General features: G+C 31.0%; 1 protein-coding gene across 1 annotated transcript in view; it reads left to right on the forward strand.

The window, feature by feature from the left end:
- The window catches only part of LOC105626812 (lachesin), a 110,539-nt gene that overhangs the window by 74,050 nt on the left and 19,796 nt on the right, over positions 1 to 16,693 (forward strand). The window contains exon 5 of the mRNA XM_012208106.1: positions 11,518 to 11,646. Within this exon, the coding sequence (XP_012063496.1) occupies positions 11,518 to 11,646 (129 nt within the window). The remainder of the gene's footprint in view (positions 1 to 11,517; positions 11,647 to 16,693) is intronic.

Raw genomic sequence — 16,693 nt, forward strand, 5'->3', positions numbered from 1 at the left:
TACGTAGGTTCGTACGTACTACGTATTATTAGTAAGTAGTAAGTACGCATGTAGGTAAGTAAGTACTCTCTGAGAAGAAGAATATATATATATATATATATATATATATATATATATATATATTAGTAGTGGGCTGGTTTTAAACTAATTTGCCTATAATTCGCTGATTCATCGTGTTTCACGAATCAGAAAACAAAAGGACAAATATGCACGCTTACACTTTGCTTGTGTAGCTTATTTATCTTATTACATTTTTGTCTTTAAAAACTATAAACTTCTCATGAAATTATTTTCGCAAATATGCGAAATAATGATTTGGCATGTTGTATGTGTTCTGTAAGTGTTGCTTATTCCATAATTAATAAAATAAATACACAAAATAAATGAATGAAATAAATGTTGTGTAAATGTATACTAATAACAACATATACTGATAACATCACCACATGTCTCATTGTCAGTAATCGAATTTGTAAGATAGAATAAGAAATATCCAAATTTGAATCCCAGTAGAGATCTTTTTCGCAGTAAACTCTTTACAGAATTTTAATATTAAAATAAATATGTCTTTTTGATAGGGTCTATAATGTTTATTTATATATAGTTTTCGAGTATTGAATTATTAAATCTGATTTGAATAAAATGACTGACTGACTTGAATAAAATAATTAAGAGATTGTTCACTATTAAATAATAATTATTATTTATTACGTAAATAATATAACCTTAATTTTTTTGATAATTGACAGCAACTTGTTTTTATAAATGTTTTTAGTTCAGTAGTTCGACCATTTAGCATTACAGAACTAGCTTTAACAATAGCGGTACATATTCGTAGCTGTACCTCAATAACAAAGTCACTGCTATTACGAGCAATTGCGTGATCCAATTATAAAATAATTAGTGGCACGTGTAACCCGTTCAACCCGTTGTTCCAAGCTGCGTTTGGGTCGTGCGAAGAGAGTCAATTGCTGGCAAGCCGGAAAATTAATCGTTCAGTTGCCACTTGGAACGGTTTATAACCGTGTCTGTGGCTAATCGTACTATCCGACTACTCCTCAGTTACATCCTGATGCAGACGGCCGGCTGTTGCATCTATCCGATACATCGTCTTGTAGCCAGATCGATCCTTGTAATCGAAATGTGTTATATCGGTTTGCTGCTACCGAATACCAAATAGAAATACCTAACCTATTTATGTTGAGCGATTGAACAATCACACTATAGATTAAGAACTCAAGATTTTGGTCAAAACCTTCAATTCTCACCAAAATTCGTAAATGATCATATATACTAATAACAATATTTCTCATGACATTTTTTAATATTTTGAAAATTAAAGCACTTTCACATCATATGTATTTTTAAAAAAGAATTATCCAACTAAATTTTATAATAAATTTATATATTTTAATGAACAATTCAATATATTTATACACATGTATTCATAATATATTGATTTATATTCCTGATATATTGATTATAATCCTTGTTGCCTTCTTTAGCCAGATTTCGAATAATTTTTCATATTTAAAATAATGCATGCCTAAAAAGAATAAATAATAACTATTATATTTATAGCAGCCTTTGGCAGCTAGATTTTGGATAAAACTAATCACAAAAAACGTTTTATAAAATATCATATAAGTTTATGCGAGCGGAATCAAGTGATTTTTTACAGATTACATTAATTATTATCTGATTATTACACGATGTAGCAATGTTGTATATTATTTAATTTCTCTTTGTACATATAAATTTTTTGACTATTTACTACTCACTAATTTACTCACTAATTTTTTTACTACTCACTTGTAAAAATTAATACTAATTATTAATTACTAATTTATTAACATTAGATATATTTAATTCTAATAGAACTTCGTAAAATAATGCGTGTTTATAATCGTAAAAAATTTTAACTTTCTCGACTATGCATATTCTTTGTATGTCCAAATAATAAATTTTTTTCATTTAAATTCATTATTAAAATATACATGTATTATATATCTTTTTAAATAAAATAATTTTGAGAAATGTGCAATTATTTCATTCTTTGTTAATAAATTAATATTTACTTTCTAAAAATAAGATTAAACAAAAATTTTTCTGTACGAATACTTTTGTACTCACTATACTAATAGTATAATAGTTAAAACGCAAACAGTTAAGTTTCTCGTTAAGTCTCTCTTTTCTTTGAAAGTACCTACTGTGTGATATCACCGTTTTAATATTCTAAAAAAATAATACTTCCAAACTTTTGAATGGTAGTGTACATATGTATAATATGTACATTTATGGTCACTGATTTTATTTATCCAAAAATACGAGATAAATTAGTTTTATCGGTTTACGTATTACAAATAGGCCATCAACATTGTGCTTTTTGTCTTCGCGTATTTTACTCGTGGCATTTTCAAAGTGAAGAGTGATGATAAGGAAGGATTTTAAATCATCCTGAAAGCATGCTGTCGTAAAACATCGCGCGCTAGCACGCGTCAATTTGCAATGTCGAGTGAAACCACATCGTTCTTTACCGTTTGCATTTCGGTGATGGATTGCAAACATTCGCGATAAGCAAACATTTTCCACGGTTTCCGTTAACACGATACATTACTAACCGCTGACGAACGTCTACGCATATTATTTCGTATAATTATATGCGAAATTATTGCACCTTACGAGCTCATGAAATTTAAATCCAAAAGGTATTCGCGACATTTTGTAATGTTAATTCAATTGTAATGTTAATCAATTTTATTTTACAATATCAGATATAACGACAAAAACTATTAGTTAACGTCAATTACTTTCGCTTCAGGTCGTAATTAAATGCCTTTGTCTGCAACTATTGTTCAAAAACAATGTCTGTTTGTTAATGTTTTTTTGCATTAGAAGATCTATTCTTCATTAAGAACGATCAGGTTATTTCTTTCATTTTATTCTATTTTTATAAAAGAATTAGTCTATAAATTATAAAAATTACTACAATGGTGTAAACAATATAAACGATAAAAATGATAAAAACGAGCGGACTGAGCACATGATTTGAACTTGTATCAAATTATAATAAAATTGAATGGCGACTGGTAAATGTAGAGATTACATTGATTTCAAATTAGCAATTGTGTTTTACACGTATTTTGGAAACCGAATATATAAATAAAACTACGTTCAATTGTAAAACTTAATTTATTTAATTTGAACATTTTCACACAGAAAAAATGATTTTTTACTTAATTGATATTTGCAGAGCAAATATCAATGTATTTTAAATTAATGTATCTGTGCTTAAATTAATATAAAATTAATATAATTTGAATAACTTTTTTATCTTGCAAATCAAAATCCGAGAAATAAGATTATGTTACTTAAAATTATATAAGATTGTGAAAAACATTTGTTATAGTTTTTCAGATCAACAAAACAATTTTGTTGGACTATTGAAATCCTTATGTAGAAAGTTCAAATTAATTAATTTCAAAACTTTTGTAGCATTATCATATTTGGGCATCCTATGCAATTATTTTGAAGCTTAAAAAATTATATTTTCAGATATGTATCTAGCTAAATTTTTAGATATATCAGCAAAACCGTTGTTTCCATGTATCTAATATTGATATCTAATGTTGGTACATTGAGAAAAAAAAATAGTTGCAATTATCATAATTTAACTAATTTATAGTTATTTTAGGGAATCCTAAAGCCGTATTGACTAAACTATACCATTTTTGTATAACAATTACTTTCTTCTTCTTTTACAGATTTGAAAATCCTTTTCCAAAATTAAAATATACGCATGTTTGTGAAGTGGAGTTTATGTCGAGAATGTAAAAAAATTTCAAAATTGAGATCATTAAGTACTATTTCTTATTGTTAGTCCCATATAGCGCTCTCGAACTGTCACATCGCGATAACATTTACTTCATAAAAGTTGTGCAATCTATATTTATGAAATAGTAATCCACAGATTAGTTTGCATGAAGAAACAATGTGGAATTCTTAAAATTGGACTTAGACGTCTAATTAAAATGTTATTGTTATACGAAAATTTATATATATGTGTGCGTGAGATATTGAAATACCTACTACATTCTGTATGTAGTGATGTGTCAATGAGATATAAATCGTTTGTGTGTAAGCTCTACTTAGACAATAACTAAACGTCTTTAAGATCCCCTTAACTATGAAAAATGTTAATTGTACTATCAATATAGTTATACACATGCTTAAAAATTTTTAGTTTTTTCTTAACATACTTTTTAGTTTTTAATATCATAAATAATAAATGAATATTAAAATATATATAATTTTTATTTACTATAATTGTGATTTTATTTACTCAAATAAAAATTTTATTTCATTTACCATTTTTTTCATCTTGTTATTTTATATAATTAATAATTGAAATATTATTATAAATATTGATACACATAATTTTTTTATGTTTAAGAGAACTATACATATAAGATTAATAAAATAATAATATAAGGTTATTATTGCTAACATTATAAGTAATAATCATATAAATGGAAAAATCCTAATCATAATTATTTTATCATGCAATAGTCACAAATATCAAACATTTTTCTCTCATAATCAGTATGATAAATTTGTTTTTCTTGATTATTGCTTTCTATATATTCCAACATTTACGCACAAATTGTACGCTTCAACAGTAAATACATATTTCCATCCAAAGTCATGATCATCTCTAATTTTTATATGTAAACGCAAATATGCTTTGAAGAGCACGGCCGATTTTATAATTCCGATAATAATATATCCGGTAATAAATTCCGCGCAATTTTCCCGTCTAACTATTTTATTACAAACAGTTTCATCACAACTCGCCGTCGTCTTCGTTTGGCCCGACCACTTGAGAACCTTTCATATCCCTTCTGCATCTTCCACTATCCGCACACTAGTCCTCCTTCTCGCCTTTTCTCATGTTCGTCCATGATCGCTGTCGTTCCGTTCTCGCATCGTCACCGTACCGCGTATAGGATCGTAAAAGACCGGAATTTCTGTTCAAACATCTGCAAAGCCGCGCTTCGGGGCATCTGAGCCCCTTTAAAGCTTCATACAAATTCATGACGGAGCACCGGTACCGCTCGCACGCACTCGCACTACCCTCCAAGTTTTCGGCAGGGTAGGTACATATGCATGCATGTGCATATGTATCCACAGCTCCGGTATAGTTGGTAATATTATTTAATACCCTTTGCATCAGTATGGGGGGGATGGTAAGGCGGTAAAATTTCGCAGATTAGTTTCGATGTTTTATTAATATGTGTCATACGCGCCATTTCTCGTGCGACCGCTTCTCCTCTATTTATATATTTAGCCAATTTATCGATCGGGAGAAACGGTAGTCGACGCGGTAGATAGCCAAGCTGAGCCTCAAGGGACAAACTGTGGAGTGAAAAGACGTTGAATGAAGATAAACCGCAATGAATGGAAATGTTAAGACTGACTTACGAGCCGAGGAATGGTTACCGAGGAAAATGCAAATGTAGATAAACGCAACTTGCAAGTGTAATTTCATTCAACACGACTGAAAATAAAATTATATTCCTAATAGCGAATACGATATCGATGTTTGGATTATACAAAGATTAGGGTAATTAATTTTTCATAATTTTTGTTCATGAATTGAGATCGTCAAAAATTGCGAATATTACAAATAGAATGAAAACGTGTATGAATATTTGAAAATAAGTTAAATTCTATTTAATAGTAGCACGATACATGCCAAAATCGGCTACAGAAAGTATGATAATTATAGAACTAATCTAGCTAGAACATCTCATGAATATTTATGTCCTCAACATTCTGATGTTGTGTTACGAGAGACTCTAAAATATGCGTGGGCAAGTGCAGGACAAAAAGCACGTATCACGCGGTCTCAGAAATGAATATTTCTTGTCTTGCTTTAACAATTCTTGCCGATTACTTCTTCTATTATTTTCGTAACAAGATATATGCAAATGATGAATGATTTATCGACAATGTCATACTTTTAACTTCATCATTATTCATTGCACGAATTGTCCATTATATTTTATACACAATCAAAGCAATCGTGCGTTCGGATATTCAAAGCATTCTTCGCGCTGTCCGCACGTCCACTTTTATCATGTATATTATTAAATCCTTCGACAATTTTGTCATACACATTGGCATACATTATTTCACAGAGCTCGGCAATTTCGACAGATTTTAATTTTCATCGAACGTTGCGTGTTACAAAAAAATATTTTTCAGGTATCTCCAATAATTAATATCGGTAAGAGCTTATATATGTATTTATTTATATATCTCACATCCGCGATACCGCTCTGCCTCTGGCAAGCTTTTATACGGCCGAGCGAAAGTTTCATTGCGAATCATCCTTAAAAATAACTATCAGTGTTTGCTCAATCCGATGTATCGATTTGCATCCGGGCTTTGAGCTACCCGCTATCTAAATATTCCCGGACTCGTCGAAGAACGACGGAATACATTAATATCGGATGAGTTGATGGCGAAATGAACTTGTATCGAAAGGACTGGTGTGCCACCACGATCAAAAACTCATTGCAAATATTTTATCCGACATATTGCATCCTAAAAGAGGCTTGCTTGAGGCGCGTCAATCGATCAATGTTTTATTTTGGACTCTGCATTTGATGAACTGCGAAATCATGTCGGAATCTCGGAATGATTTTTCCCTCTTCTTTCTCTCTCTCTCTCTCTCTCTCTCTCTCTCTCTCTTTCCTTCTACTATTCTCTTCTTCTTTTGACTTTACAATTCTTTTTCTAAAAATTTCAAATTTATTACTTTTTCTGATTTCTACTTTCAACGTTGCAACTGTGTAAGTTTATCAGTAAGTATGTGTACGTACTGTTTTGTATACACATCTTTTTTATGTGTACAATATATTATTCTCTGAAATTTTTTCGCATAATTGTTTTTTTCCGAGTTCGCGGTAATACGAAGGTAATCTTCGACAATGAATGTATCCAATTATTTAACATGATTAAAACGCATTGGTGTAAAAAGCAAGATTATTTTCGATACATTGATTAACTCTATTGATTAAATGCATTGATTAAAATCCAGAATACGAAAAAAGTTATTCTGCGAGAAATTCCTCGGCTGAATTGGAATGAAACGCTCTGAGTGTTGAGAGAATTAAACAAAATTAAATTTATGAATTTTTCTCGAATTAAATCGTATGAATATTATTATTTTTATCTGTATAGTCAGTTATCTCTTCATATCCGATTAAACGTCGAATTCAAACGCGTGCCTTGACAGCAGCGGTCAGACGCCATATTAATTGAAGCGATTAAACGAAAAACGAGAGACGAGGATAGGGATTCACGCGATTCACGCGGTCGATCGCTGTGATAGTCGCGAGAGAAAATCGAGCGCTTGTTCTCGTCGAAGAAATATACGTTTTTACGTTCTCCGTCAATATTTTTTTCCGCTTTTCGCTTCACGCAGATATCCGGCTACTCGGCGATCGTTTGCCTCACAGCACAACAACGGCGGTTTATCGGACGGGTGTTATCACGTCACTTGGTATCCACGAGACGAGACTACGTCGCGCCGGCCGCCACCGTTCTTCAGGCTCGGATTTCGCGTGTTCTCTCAATTATTCGCACCGATCGATCGCCTTGCCCCTGCCAATCGGCGGCGTTGCATGCCGCGTCCGACCTACGATGAATGCAGCACGTGGCAAGGTACCATAGAGCTGGCAGGGCATGTGTCTCGAAAGAAACATCGCCGCCCGTTCTAATGGTAGGGGGTTGGTTAATCGCGAGACTAGGAGACAAGCAAAGCCGAAGTAAACCGAGATAAAGATTTATGAACGCCATCCCTTCGAGAGAGGAAGGTGTGTGTATTGCTGCCGTCGATTCGGATGGTCTGAATCCATTCTTATGATTCGCGTTCATTAATTGTCATTGTGAAGATACGTTCTCGAGATGAAGTCTGTACGATTGACATTGATCGTTTTTGCGATAACATCATCCGAGACTTGATATTATAAGTGTATATGGAAAGAACAATTTTGTTCAAGTATCTAAAAATTCAACTAGATACACACAGATCTAAAAATAATTTTGTTCGACCATCAAAATAATTATGCAAAAATCTTAAGCATGATAATGCTGCAATAAATTTTGCATTCTAGCAACTAGTTTGAACGTCTCGCATAAACTACTCTCCAATTGTATTCCAGTCAATTTAATTTTTAGAAAAAGAATTGTAACTTGTCACGCCTCATAAAAATCGTCATTTCCATCTCTGACATCGCTTCTTCTTCAAAATTGTAATGTGACAGTCATATTTAACCAACGGATTTGTATATTTAGCAGACAAAAATACATCGAAAAAACGATTATTTATATTGCAAAAATAGTATTAAATGTCGAACAATATAATTGTCAATAAAATTTTATTCAGATCTACATATATACAGGATGCTCGGTAAGTTTTAATAAAACGTTCGTGTGTAAATAGAGCGGATTAAAGGGAGTTGAAAAGTCTTTTACCATTTTGCAATTTTCGTAACTTTTTTTAGCCAATGAGCAAAATATGTAAAAAATCGACGCTTTAAAGTAACTTTAAAAGTTTTCTAAAAAACATCTTTAAGTTATTTCATAAAGAATTCTGAAGGAATAAGGAGACTTAAAGAGAGCGAAAAGTCAAAAAATTTTTTTACTTTTTTAAAATCATTTATGTCTTAAAAATATGCTTCTAGAGGGTTTTTTTGAAATTTGAAATATTTTTCGAGTTATGTGAGTGTTTTAACAAATGGGCGCATAGTGCAGTGGAGTTAGATGGATAAATAGATAAATAGATAGATTTTTATTAAATAATCAACACTGAAACTTTAATGCGTTTTTCTCAAAACTACACTTTTCAACTGGCAGCGTCTATAACTCGAATTTTCGACCAATCGATTTCAGCTTTGAACAGCAGCTTCATAATGAATAGTTTCAGTTAAGTGTAGCGATTTTTTTATTAACTGTTAGTTTTTAAAAGGCGAGATGTTTAAGAGGCTCAAAATATAGCGAAATTAAATTTTTTTTTAAACCGCCATTTTGTAAAAAAGAATTATTTTAAAAAATCGTTACGCTTAACTGCGACTATTAAGGGAGTAAAACTCCACTCATACAGATTCGAAATTTTTAAAAAATTTTCATTTCAGATAATTACTTGAGTTTTTTACGCTGGCGATAAACCATGTTTTTCGAACACGGAAGTCTACAATGAAACAATATATTTAGTCATACAAAAATTCTTAAAAATGTGCATCCAATTGATATATCAATTCATATTTTTTCTAAGGCTTATATTATCTACTTTTAGGAAAATCAATTTAAAAAAGCCTTTTTTTAAAGGTTTTACTCTGTTTTATCCCCTTAAAGTTGTTTTTATTCGCGTCGATTTTATCCGCTTATTTGACAATCTTTAAAAATTATTATCTCGTTGAACATTGCAAAATAGTAGTGGATTTTTTTATTCAGTTTAGTCCGCTCTATCTACTTACATGCTTTGTCAAAATTTACCAAACATCCTGTATAGCTAAATGTTTTATATTTATATTTTAGCAAAACTATTCTTTCTATGTATCTATAGACAAAAGACATAGTATAATTTAACATGCCAATAATAATATGACTCAAAGTATGACGGATCGTAGAAATAAAGTTTATTTATTTATTTATTGTAGCTAATCTTAGAGAAGAATACATATTGAATTTGAGATTTACCTGTAGGAAGAGTATCACATTATACAAAGAAGTAAATATCACGTCTAAACAAGCAGAAGGAACTCTTCTTCTTTTTATCGGATTCCTGTCGGAAAGGAACTCCTTTCTCAGTCCATTTCGTTCTCTCACCAATTGCGTTACCAGTCAGTAATTTATTATCAAAAGTAATCCTCTTGGGAAGATCACAATCTATACGAACTACTGCATTTTACTGGCTATAAAACTTGTATGAACTATTACAAATCATTTCAGAATTTACTCGCGTCGACATAATATCATTATCGATTTTGGATTTACCAATTGTAAGCATCAACTTAAAACATTTTTATCACGGGAGGATAAAATATATCATTTATAATATTATAATATAATTTTCATTTACACATTGCATAAGTTCATACTTGGTGCACTTGTTTCGTTTTAAAAAAATTTCTTTTATTATTTTTCTAAAAACGTGTCGCGTATTAAATTTTTTGTATTGTTAGATATTATTATTCGAATACAATAATACTGACACTGAGTTAAATTACTTTTATTAATATTTCTCAAAAAGCAAATAGTTCATTTTCTGTCTTATAACGATAATAATTTAGCTTTATATCGTCAATTTCTTGTCACGGAGTGTCGATCGTTTTGCTTCTTCCTATCTCTCTGTTCTCTATTAACTCCTGCCAGTTATTTCTCCGTGATAAAGAGCCAGCGAAAGTTTCCTCGTAAATCGTCGTTTGATGTAATGTAGACACGAAGCTAATGTATACATCTTCACTGATAACGACAAAAATCCTAATCACGCGAGTTGGGTGATCTTAATACTCGTGTAATCGTTTGTGAACTATTTGTGACAGTCATATAACAATTTTGCAACTCGATCTAACAAGAAAGAATTTAATGGAAGAAAAATCCTAACGCAACTGAAATAATTTTAACGAAAATGTAAGAGATTTTTAGTATTAACTTAATCTCTACATTTCTCCCGTTTCGTGACTTTCTTATATTGTAATTTTACTGCAATCTTACTTGTAAAATACAAATCTCTCATTAAAAACTTTCGTAATAGACTAATGTATATCTGGATATATCCGAGGGCGTAAATCACGCAGCAGTGAAAACGTATTCTGAATTCTTGTAACTTTACTGCTTCATTATAGAATACTTCAATTTCGTACTGGATCAATAGAAGAAAATTACTAAATATGTACTATATATGTGTGTGTGATTGCCTAATCATTTTTTGCAGCATGTTACAAAAAAGACTGAACAAATCAATTTGTTACTGTAAATATATATTATAAAGAATTGAACATGTTGTAATAATAGTATGTAATACTTGAAACATTAATTTCCAATATTCATTTGCGTACAAACCAGTACAAAATGGAAAATATAATATATAAAAGATTACTTAAGTAATATATATTTGGCAACTCTCTTCTATTCTGTTTGCACTTAATTTAATTCTGATTCTTTTAGCAATTACATCGTAAGTTTTAAACGTTGAGACTCTGTCGCGAGATATTTCATCTTTGAGTGTCAAGCTTTAGTTCTAAATGTTAAGAGCTGTCCGTGCGTCACGTAAAGCTGTAGGTTGTTAAATTTCAAACCGAACTATTTGCATAACCGTCTTCCTCGTTTCGCTTACGAGATAACGAGGATGAAACGTTGCTTACGCGAAGGTATATACCTGCCTGTTTCCGTGAACTATATTTGCGCCCTCGGCCAAGCTGAATCAATTCTCGCTTCTGGTTGCAGTGAACCTGTATGATGGCGAGCAATTAAACTTGACGAGGATCACACGCAGCGAAATGGGTGCTTATCTCTGCATCGCGACCAATGGTGTGCCGCCCACGGTCAGCAAAAGGATCACCGTCGATGTCGAATGTGAGTTTGTAGCAAGCATTCCGCACATTATTATCGTTTGTATGTAACAAATATGAGATGTACATATTCATGATGAATGGCATGCACAGTCAGCGATACAAGGGATACAATGTGACGCAATGACCATAATTTTATGCTGTTATATGCTAGATGTTCGGCAATAAACGCTTAATGACGTTGATGTTTCATTAAAGGGTTCAATTAAAATACGTCTTGCAACAATATATTATTTGTCAACTGCTATAATTTAATGACGTGACTGTTATATTGGCGCTATAGAGTAGTATAGAATGTAACTGATAAATAAATAACAATGTAATTTATAGTTAAGATGACACAATAATATTGAGTAATAATTTCCCTTTGTTTGTGATATGAGTAACATCGAGTTTAATGTTAGTAGTAAATTTATTCGTATTTATAGTAAACATTCTGTGAAAGATAAAATTGCAATGCGCATTTTTTTAATTTGCTGAATTTGAATAATAATTTTCTTGAGAAAACAGCTGGTGGTGCAGCACCAGCATTGGGCTAGATTTCGATAAAAATGCAATAAAACCGCACTTATGCAATAAAACCAAATTAATGCAGGTTTAAATAATAAGAATCTTATTAGACTGTACATGCGAGAACACAACTGATAAGAAATAAATTAAAGGCCTATAACAATCGAAATTGGATGCTTAAATAATTCACTGTGAATTATGTGTATATATATATATTGTGTAATATGTACGTACATGTACTCATTGATGCTTAAATAATTCAATGTGAATTATATATATAGAGGAAAGCCTCTGATTACGAGATAGGCCTCTAATATGAGAGAACGGCATTTCTGCTAAACTAATAAACGTTATCTATTGATTTCATCATGAATTTATTATTCTTGGATTGAAGACTATTTAGTAGGAAATTCATTATTAAATCATGTCTGTAATCATAAAAAAATATCTCAGATTTTGGATATCTAAGTTTTATTGATATGTATTTAATCCTTGTTTATTATCATATTTTTTCACATTTTAGGGGTGTTCTTTTGGTATGAAAGCTTTTAAACTAAGGATTAAAAAAAATTTTTTTTTTCTTCAGTTTAGTAGAGAATTTTTCGATTCAGTTTAGTCTGCTCTATCTACACACATTGGCTAAAATTTACGGGATACCCTGTATATATTATATATATATGTGTATATATATTATATGTATAATATATACAATTCATATTGAACTATTTAAGAATCAAAGATCCAGCTTTGACCGTTATAGGTCTTTAATTCCTATTTCTTATCAGTGCAGATTTAGTTTAATAAAACACATTATTATTCTTGATTGTCCATTTTATGACTTTACCTATAATAGTAAAAGCATATAACTACACAAACTTAAATTATTCTTATTTTACAATAATTTTCTAAATTATTTATTTAATCCTTAAAAGTTTCAAAATTTTTAAACATTAAAATGTTATTGTCATTGCGCAGCTTATTAGGCACATCAACTAAATATAATATTAAGATATAAAATTAAGGAGCTTCTAAAGCCATCAATATTATCAACTAAATCATAATTTTCATATAACAATTATATTTTTTTCTCTTTTACAGATTTGGAAATTCTTTTCTAGGATTAAAGTATACGCATTAATACGTGTTTGTAAGGTGGAGTTTATGTCAAAAATGACAAAAAATTTCGAAATTGAGATCTTTATCATTTCTAGTCCAATATGGTATTCCAAAAAAAAACTGTCACATTATAACAACATTTGCTTCATATAAAAGTTGTGCAGTCAGCTGTAATTATGAAATAGTAGTCCACAGACTAGTAGTTTGAACGAAGAAATAATAACGTGAAATTCTTAAAATTGAACTTAGATGTCTAATTAAAACGTTATTGTTATATAAAAATTTATATGTACGTATGCGTAAGATATTGTAATTATGATGTATGTAGTAGTACGTAGTGATGTCAATATTTAAGTTGTGTGGAAGTCCTACTTATACTACGACTAATCTCGTCTTTAAGATCTCCTTAAATTTGAATAATGTAATCAAATATCAAACCTTAATCATTAATGTAATATCACAAGTTTAATTTCAATTTGCATTGATCTTTCACGTCTCTAAAGATAGTGGAGAGAAAGTTGAACTCAGTGCAATTTTTTGCATTAATTTTGTCAATGGAACATTAAATTTATGTCATCAGTGAAGTTTAATAATTAAACACTTAAAATATATGTGAACTGGTTTTCATAGTGGAACAATATAATTGCATTTCAGAGTGCAGGATTATAATTTTCTCAGTAGAGAAAACGTTATAATTATTTTCCTACTTTTGGAACATTTTTTTCTGCTGTTTTATTTGCTCAAAACAAAAAATTTATAAACCCATGAAATAGTATTAAAAAAAAATAATAATGAAGAAGAATCATAAATAAAATAGCATAGTTATATCATTCTGACTTTTTTTCGGTAAGCTTTATAGCAGCAGGTAATAAGGCATTACTACCTGCCTTATTATCAATTGTTACTCACACGTTTTTGCGTATCTTACTATAATTATATTGGTATATAATTAAATTAATATTAAATTTAATTATATACCAATATAATTATAATTTTATATAATATGGAAATAGTAAAGATCTCAATTTTGAAATTTTTTTTGTCATTTTTGACATAAACTCCACCTTACAAACACGTATTAATGCGATAAATTAAATTTAAACTAAAAATAAGTATATTGAAAATGCTTGTTCTTTTTATTCATAACAACGCCAAATTCAAAAAGAATTAATCAATTTCAGCAAATCTCTTTTAAAATGCATTTGAAACGTCATTTTTCACAACATGTTTACTATGAATAAACATTTACTAGTAAATTATTCGGTGTTAATTACGTCATTTAAAAAACAGAAACTTGTCAACTCAATACAAAGTTAAAAAGGTTATTATGAGATAGCGATATCGTAGAATGTACAACAACAGCATACAGGTGTTGCACATAATTACTGTAATAAATTATGTTAATTGGATGCGGCAAATTATTACGATCAACTCCAAATGTTCATAAAATATCCTAATTTTCTAGTTCATTTACGTGTTAAATATCGTAAATAGCGGCACACGTGACGCAAACTTTCTCGAGGCGGCGACGCGAAAATTGGAGTTTTCCATTGGGGGATGGCTGGATCGTATCCAACAATGATTTATCGAATGAATTTTAAACGCGTTGTTATATGCGATCTTCGATCCGACGGCGGGTCAGTTGTGTATTGTTTAAATTTCATTTCACGAATTGCACAACGCAAGCACACGTGCGCGTACACACGTTGCTATGCAGCGGCGCACGTGCTCTGCACCGAATACATGTATACGTGTATACGTGTATATCAGACAACAAGAGGCAACGTACTATGCAAGGATACTAGATCCGCAGAGTGTCGGGGAAAGCCCGAGGGAAATACTGGAAGCTGCGCACACAAGCCGTCCCGTCGGCACTGGTCATTTTTCCCTTTTATGCGTTTCATTCGTCGTGTCACTTCGTATGCCTGCATCCGCGTGCCGTTGCACGTCAGTGTGCGTGCGCGCGAGATCTGGTTGGATCTGGCATCGTTGTTGAGAGAAGAAGGAACGGTACGTTACGGCACAGACCGGGCGGTATCTCTTGAATATTTAGGAGGCGGGGGACATATTTTATTTAGACGAGCGGGATAAAACATCGGTTTTCCGCGCGCGAATGCGGCGCGTTCCGAGTCATAGCAGACGTTTCAGAGATCATCTTCCTACACCCCAAACAGCACACGCCTGACACGCCACCTCTTTCTCTCACTCTTATCCGTCTAATACACAACATACGTATGCATTAGGGATTTGCTGGGCACCGCCTTGTAAAAATTTTAACGTACGTAATGATATAAGCGAGCCCTAGGAAGTTCTGATTGATGGCATAATTCTTTCATTTTCTCCGGACAAACGATGCTGTATCAGCGTTGTAGTTTTTATCGCCACCTTGAGTTTTTAACTGCCATACATGCTAATTTATATCTATAGTTCTACATTGCATTAGTTGTATCGGTATTCCTACTTTTACTGACTTTTTTCTTTTAAAGCATCTTTATTATTTATATGCACACGCGATTCATTTTTGGTTTAGAATTATTATGTAGCTGTAAACAAATTTGCGTACAATTAGAAAAAAAATGTGATGGCAATTATTATAAAGGTTATAACTATACAAGTTTTATAGATAGAATTAATGTAAATATATAGTTGAATAGATTTATTTTATAGTTATAACGATTACAAATTGAAATTGTTGAATAAATTATATAAAAAAGCTTATTTAACTATAAAATAATTTATTTAAGACCCCCCATCCTCCCCCCCACCCCCTCGGATTGTTCTATATCTTCGTATAAATTATATAGTAATTATTTATTTAATGGATAAAAGAAAGAGCGGATAAGAGCGAGAGTCAGAGCGCGAGTAAACTGAAAGTTTAGTTTTTCGAAAGATGTAGAACAACTCAACTTCAATGTACAAAATGTTGCAGATATATTAAGCAGTACAACACGATGGGTTGCGCGAAGATTTTTCCATGTTATAACTGAAACGCTGCAAACTTTATTGGTATAAATTCACTCAATCAGTAAGTTATAAGATATACATCATTATTGCCTACTCAAGTTTGCCCTTGCAAAGTTTGCCGTGCAACTGCCTACATATATCTGTAACACCGTGTGTACATTATTTCCAAATATAAAACTTGTATAACTGTCACCTTTATAGTTGCTATTATCTTTTTTTTAAATATACAATTAAAAAAGATAATAATAATTTTGAAAATACGATATGAATGGTTGGAAGATAGTTAATACTACTAAAATATATGACTATTTATTAAAATATATTAAAGTAATCTTCCTAAATATTATTATCAAAACTAATGATAAATATAATTTATTTAATTTATTTATGTTATTTATAAATATTCTGAAATTATGTAATAGATATACAAGTTTTAGACCTCGTACTATAATATAACGTAT

This window comes from Atta cephalotes, assembly GCF_000143395.1.
Source record: "Atta cephalotes unplaced genomic scaffold scaffold00006, whole genome shotgun sequence".
In the NCBI taxonomy this organism is placed as follows: Eukaryota; Metazoa; Arthropoda; class Insecta; order Hymenoptera; family Formicidae; genus Atta; species Atta cephalotes.